Here is a 6,818-nt window from a genome sequence, read left to right on the forward strand (position 1 = left end):
CTCCCCCTCTCATGTCTGAATTCGTGGGGATGGCGAGCTATGCTCTCACCTGTTTCCTCGACCTCATGGATGACGATGTTGAGAGTGATGGCTCCAGCATCGGGGACATGGTGCCTAGCCACCGTCCATCCTAGGAGTGCGCTATGTGAAAGCTCTAGTTTGGTTTTGATGAATTGATGAAACTCTAAGTGCTAACCTAGTTTATCAAGTGATCATGAGATAGGTAGAACACTTCAAATGGAGCATTGCTTTGCCCAAAATCAATTTTGCTCGCGGGCATTTCTGGATTCAAATTAGGGTCTTGTTTAGTTGGATTGACTGGAGCTGGAGCTGCTTTGTACCTCACTGTTGAATGATCTGAGTTTTCCCATCGTTCCCCTTGTTCAGAAGCATAAGCTCCATGCACAGAGGAATTAGGACTACCGTCAACATGTCCATCCTGCAATAATTCGTCTCTCGGCCCCTTTGCGGGAACTGAAGCTTGTATGGAGAAATTGACAGCTCCCGCAGACCCCGTTCCCTCCAATTTCTCTACTGATGCAGTTGCCAAACCAAGAGTTTCTTTGCTAAGATTCTTGCCTTCTGCTAAGATTGGTCCCTCTGAAATCGAATCTTTTGGCATCCTCTCGCCACCACCACCTTCAGGAGCAGCTTCTTTCACCTCCACAGCCGAATCCAAGCCTCCAAAACCCAAAGAGTGGTTTCCAGCATCCACGATCTTTTTCCATTTGAAAACCTCACTGTTCGAGGGTGCTGTGCCATTCCCTCTTGGTCTTGGAGTAACAGCTTCCTGCACCGACAAGTCTCCGGGAACAGCAGGGCGGGCTCCCCCCGCGACCGAATCCTCTCTCCCGAGCCCGAGAACCGCTTCTTCAACCTCCACCGCCGCTGGGTTGCCCCAGTAACCCCCACCACCAACGAGAACCGACGCTGGGGCTGTGGCGAACGCGTTGGGAAGGTGGAGCGGGCGGCCGTGGTGGAAGGCCGAGAGAAAGGAGAAGAGGAGGGATAAGGAGGCCAAGGAGACGAGGAGGAGCCTCTTTGGGCTCAGCAGGTGGTGGCAGTGGTACGACCTGGAGCAGGTGGAGGGGCTCCTCTGCCTCTCCATTGGTCGGGACTGCGGGCGGCTGGGAAGGTTGGGGGACAGTAGGACGGGGAAGCAGTTGCTTGCACTTGCACGGCAATGGCGACTCTTGGGCCTTGGCGAGGGACCGAAGTGAGCCGTGAGCCTGTGGATCTTGCGGTGACGGCAGATGAACGGGAGCTTGTGGACTCGTGGTGTTGCGCTGGCGACTGGCGAGTTAGCATGATCAGTTCATAAGACAGGAAGGATTTCAGGATCAAAAGTTTTGAGGTGTCATGTGGTGTCACGTGAGATGTCGTATTACAGAATCCGTCGGTAAACTACGAGACGGATTTAGTAAGCCTAATTAATTTATTATTAGCATATGTGTTACTGTAACACTTTATTGTTAAATCATGAACTAATTATGTTTAAAAAATTATCTCACAAAGTAGTTAAAATCTGTGTAATTAGTTATTTTTTAGTCTATATTTAATAATCTATACATGTGTTCAAATACTTGATGGGATAGGGTGTAAATTTTTAGGAGGAACTAAACAAAGCCTAACTCGCCGATTCTGGCCCCATTTTTTTTGCTGAAAAAAAAACAAACCGAAATATTGTTCCAGCTAATTTGTTGTGAGAGAAAACATTGTTCCGGCTAAAAAAATAAGCTGAAAAGTACGATTTACAAGAGAAGCGAACATGGCCTCTGTGTTCGTTAAATAATTGAGCAATATTTTCCCCAGCAGCTAGTCGCAATTCACAACAGTAAGAATGCAATTTAACGCTGCACTTAAGGCTGCAGCCACAACAGTTGCGATTTGCGAAGCTCTTCACCTCCTCCCAAACACCGTAGCATGAGTTGCCGTGAAGCTTAGTTCATTCGCCCTGATACTTTGTTTAGCTGCAAAAGCTGCCGTGGTTGATGTAGTGGATAAAACGGCGGTTGTGGAATACGAAATTTTACTACATGTTATATAGTTCCGCTTTAGGCTGCGTTCGGCTGGTAGGGTCTCGGTTTATTTCCGCTTATTTCAGCTTATTTCAGCTTATTCTCTCATATAATACTATTCAACCATCCAAAATCATCCGAAACCAACAAAAACCTGACCAGCCGAACGCCGTAGCTACTATTTTGCACACTGAGCATAAGGGCCTGTTTGGATGAGTTTTAGATTCTTAAAAACTAGTTTTTTTTTCTCTGGTTTCTAAAATCTAGATTTTGGGCAAAAATTGGTGGGAGTGTTTGGATCCTCAAGTTTGTAAGAATCCGACTTCATTTATTGCTCACACAGCCACAAGAAACTAATAAAAGTTGGGTATCAGTAGCTTCTTGGTTTTTAAGAATCTGTCAAAAACTGACCCAAGAAACTAGACAAAAATTAGCTGATTTGGATCCCACCCAGTTTTAAAAAACCAAAATTTTAAAAATCGGAGGGATTTAAACATGACCTAAATAAAGCAATTCGGGAACTGACTCGAACTGCTGCATGCCTGCAGCGGATGTTTACCAGTTGCCACTGACCCAAGTTACACATCCCAATTCACCCTTTTGTGTGTCCGGCGGGCTGAACAATCTTCAAGGTTGACCCAAGACGTCGATTACATATCACGGCAGCTAATTCAGAATTGAATTGACCCAAGAAAGGATTCATGTACATGTTTTGCATGCATCAAACAGAACAATCGTGCAGCTTCGAGCAACGTGTCAAAACAAAAGTATGAGCATCTCTATATCACACTGAAGTACGTATAGTCTGCAACTGTATGGAACTATGAACTGCCGCTTAAGCAAAAAGCGACTGCTTATCCCACGACGGAGCGCGCGCGGAGGCGCCGGCCGTCAACTCGCTGCGGCCAACGGCGAGAACACCGCCCTCGCAAGGACGTGCGTCTTCTTCTTGCCGAGCCCGAACCCGAAAATGTGGTTGATGTACACGTCACCGTCCTTTACCGTCGCCGACGACCCGACCCGGTGGATCGGCCCGACGTACTGCCCGCTGACGCTCGCGGTCTCCCAGTCGTCGGAGCTCTCCACCAGCCGATTCGGCATGCCGGCGACAACCAGCCTCGTCGGGGAGAGCAGCTCAAGCCCGTCCCCTTGCCTCAGCGACCCCCGCACCTTGACGACGCGCACGGTCTCTGTCTTCGGGTCGACCTTGAAGAGGTCGCCGCCGGAGGTGTGGACGACGAGAAGGTAGCCGTTAGGGTGGTGTATGATGCCGTTGAGGCCGACCAAGTTGTGCCGCAGCCCCGGTCGCTGCACGAACGTGGCGTTCTTGATGACGCCGAGCAGCACGCCGTCCGGACTGACCTTCCAGATCTTGCTTCCCTTGGCGTCGGTCACGTAGGCGTTGCCGTCATCGTCGACGGCGACATCGTCGGGGAATGTAGATTCACCTGCAAATCAAACAGGATCGGTCATGAAGGTACGCAAGTTATGGACAAAATTTAAGTCTGTGCTGGCTGAAACCACCAAATTTTCATTAGGGGAGTGTAAGATCAGGAGGAAAAGGGGAACAGAAAGCATGCAGGCATATGCAGCGTTGTGACAACCACATAAACGATGATGTCCGTTCCCTCGATGAATGATGGCGTAATCACACCATTTCTGCACGGTTTAAACTAGCACTATATACGCTTATCATGAAGTCTAGGAACATGCTAGGGAATTCGATGAAGTCGATGCGTAAAAAGTACCAAATTAGTCTGCACGTTTGGAATTACGAATTTCACTCTAGTAGTACCAAAATGACAAGATAGGTTGTCCGTTGTCGAAATATCAGAGGAATCGAAACGATTTATCTACAGGAAACGAGAGACGTTCGAGCGGTATAACTTTCTGAATGGGTGCTTGGACTTTTTGTCCACCGAAGAAAATCTAGAATGGGTGCCTGGACTTTTTGTCCACCGAAGAAAATCTAGAATATCAGTACACTGATACGTGAAAGAGTCTATCTACCCAACAATCATATGTTTTATGTAGTTTCAACACATAAATTTTTGCACCATAGAATTAAGATCCAACAGCCTCTATCCTCCTTCTACATCCGGTCTTCTTCTACCACCAGACAATCACAAATCACAAGATCACAGATCATAAGAAATAATTTTTTTTCTATGAAAAGATAAATCACAAATAAGATACCCTGCTGGTGCTGTCTTGTGAAAGCTCCTGGCTCCGTCAGAGGGTCTTATATTTTTTTCTGCGTCAGGCGTCAGCCCACAGGGACTGTTTCCACGCACGCGCAGCCAGCCAAAGCATCAGACATACAGCCAAAGCAAAGAGAAAAAAATTCATGTGTTTTTTTCCCTAAAACACGTGTGTTGGCATAGCATTTCTGTACGTGAAAACGACTGAAAAACAAAATTCAAGTGTCCTGAACAATAACGCTCATTCTGCGAAAATTTTAACATGATTTCTTAAAACTTTCCAAATTTATACCGATACGTGAGTTTCACTTCACTCGGAATTTCTACTGTTGCTGTTTGTTTTTCTCTTTTACGTCCTGTCCAGCATTGAACAAGTGACATTCATGGAAGTCTAGACAAAATTTAATCCCTTCCATGAAACATTCCGGATAAAATCTGTGATCGGAGGCCCACCCGTCAGTGGGTGGTGGCTGCTCCCTCTAGCCAAACAAACAGGGCACGCGATCCTACAGTAATCAGCAAACAGGGAGGGAAATCGTGCGGCCGAGAGACCCACCTGGCACGTCGAGGCGTGTGAGGAAGAGGCGGCGCCACGATCCGAGGTCGTAGGCGCCCAGCGCGGCGTAGCCGAAGCGCGGCGGTCGGTGGGCGTAGACGAGGAGCAGGCGCCGCCTGGGCGCGTCGATCGCGAGCCCCAGCGAGACGCGGCCGGCCGCGTCGGGGTCCGCCACGACCACCCGCTCCTCGGCCTCGCCGGCGCGCACCTCCGCCACGCCGCCGCCGAAGAAGGTGGACGCCAGGAACCGGCCGCCCTCGGCGTCCCACTTGGCGCACTCGTGCAGCCACCCGTCCCCCGCGTAGGAGACCCCGCCGGCCGTGCTCTCCAGGAAAGCGACCGCCGCGGACACCGCCAGGGCCAGCACGGTGAGCACGGTCCCGCAGCCCCGGCGCCGGCCGCCGACGACTGGCGTCCCGTCGGGGCCGCGTTGGCGGCGGCGGCACCCACCGCACATGGCGAGATGCCGGGGCCGGAGGCGGAGGATGGAGAGTGGAGACGACCCGGGCGGTGGTGCCCGGTGTGTGGCTTCCTTGCTTTGTTTGACCAAATGAAACGAGTTTGGTTTACGGGTAAGAAAAGAGTAAGAGCTGGGGATGACGCTTTGTTGTTAGAATAAAACGAGCGCTTTAGGTGAGGTTCTGGTGGCTGTTTGGCGAGCAGCACCGGCCGCGGTTTGGGAACCGAATCTTTGGGATTTGTCAGTATTAGTATTAGCGCGGCCGGCCACTCCACTCCACTGTTGGTCGATCTGTGAGATTCAAGGGCGATGGATGGCATCTAGCATCGTCAATTCGTCATGCGATGTGGTCCGCGAAATCGTCGCGGCCTTGCCACTTGCCAGGCCGCGCAGCTTCCCGTGACGCTGGGATCGGGCGGCCGGGGAGCACGAGAGTGTGCGCGGGGTCGGACAACGGCTTTTGCACCGTGGCCGGCGGCGGCTGGGAGAGGCAGTGAGGCACTGTGGCAGAAAAGCATATGTGCAATTCTAGGATTGTCACGTCTTTAACGCTAACGTGCTGTGTGACTGTGTATCTTGGTTCTCCGGTGGGGTCTGCGTCGATCAAAAGGTGAAGGAAAAGGTGGTGGAGTGGACCGGGGGCCGGGGGGCAGAAGCCCGGCTTTGTTCTTCCGGTTCCAGTACTGGCCCAAGGGCCCAGCTACGAGCTGGAAGATTCGGACCGCACAATCGTCCTTCTGAAGCTAGAAGATGCACTCATAATTTTAAAACTTATCGGTTTTAGCTCTGTATATGTTTTCACTTTTTGCCGCCTCAAAGGCCTAGACAAGATGATACTTTTGTTCTTTTCTAAGGCATATTTTATCAACTATTGCCTCCGTTTCACAAGGGTTATAAGACATCTTTATTCTGACCATTAATTTTTATAAATTTGAATAATTTAATAACATGTGAATTATATATTATATGTGAGAGTATTTCTCATGGTGACTCTAAAACCATAACAAAACTTATGATGCTAAACTATAGGAATTCTTAGAAATTTATGATATAGAAAGTTTTTGACTTTGTACTTCTTCATAAATGGAGGCAGTACCTCGGTCAAAAAAAAATTGAGTAAGGTGTTCAAACAAAAAAAATTGCTACATAAAAAAAAATGTTAGCATGTTTTAACCGTATTGTTTTCTTGATGATTGAAGGGAGTACTTTATTATCTTTTTTTTAGAAAATGAGAGCTCTATTAATTACTCAGACGAAGTGATGTAATCTTGAGCAACTGTTTGGACCTGCTCAAGTTAAATAAGCTAAACTGAGTGTTAGCCACTTAACCAACTCAGTTTAAGCTAATCAAACTGGTAATCCCTAGGTACGCACCACTTATACTCCACTATCACAAAATGTAGGATCTACGTTGCAGTAAATACAGATATGGCCACCATAACTCAAGAGCATTTCAAATGGCAGAAGACAAAATGAATAAAACATTTGACTTCATTGTGCTTAGATGACAAGGAGGAAAATATGCCCTAATGAGTTAATTGTAAAATGTTACTAGCCATAAAAGTAGTCCCTCTATTGTTCTC

At 48.5% G+C, this 6,818-nt stretch overlaps 1 protein-coding gene across 1 annotated transcript; it reads right to left on the minus strand.

Annotated features, from left to right (window-relative positions):
• Window positions 1–2,714: 2,714 nt before the first annotated feature.
• LOC136500286 (uncharacterized) lies at window positions 2,715–5,370 on the minus strand. Its single transcript, XM_066495636.1, has 2 exons — window positions 4,776–5,370; window positions 2,715–3,466 (listed from the first exon to the last, which is right to left on the minus strand). The coding sequence occupies exons 1-2, from the start codon at window positions 5,230–5,232 to the stop codon at window positions 2,910–2,912; spliced, it is 1,014 nt and encodes a 337-aa protein (XP_066351733.1). The 5' UTR covers window positions 5,233–5,370; the 3' UTR covers window positions 2,715–2,909.
• Between the last annotated feature and the right edge of the window lie 1,448 nt (window positions 5,371–6,818).

This window comes from Miscanthus floridulus, chromosome 1 (genome assembly GCF_019320115.1).
Source record: "Miscanthus floridulus cultivar M001 chromosome 1, ASM1932011v1, whole genome shotgun sequence".
Taxonomy (NCBI): Eukaryota; Viridiplantae; Streptophyta; class Magnoliopsida; order Poales; family Poaceae; genus Miscanthus; species Miscanthus floridulus.

Excerpts from the sequence above, each read along its gene's own strand:
- LOC136500286 (XM_066495636.1), bottom strand. The coding sequence starts at position 5,232 with ATGTGCGGTGGGTGCCGCCGCCGCCAACGCGGCCCCGACGGGACGCCA. Across the intron at positions 3,467-4,775 it reads CACACGCCTCGACGTGCCAG|GTGAATCTACATTCCCCGAC; the intron begins GTGGGTCTCTCG and ends TTTGATTTGCAG.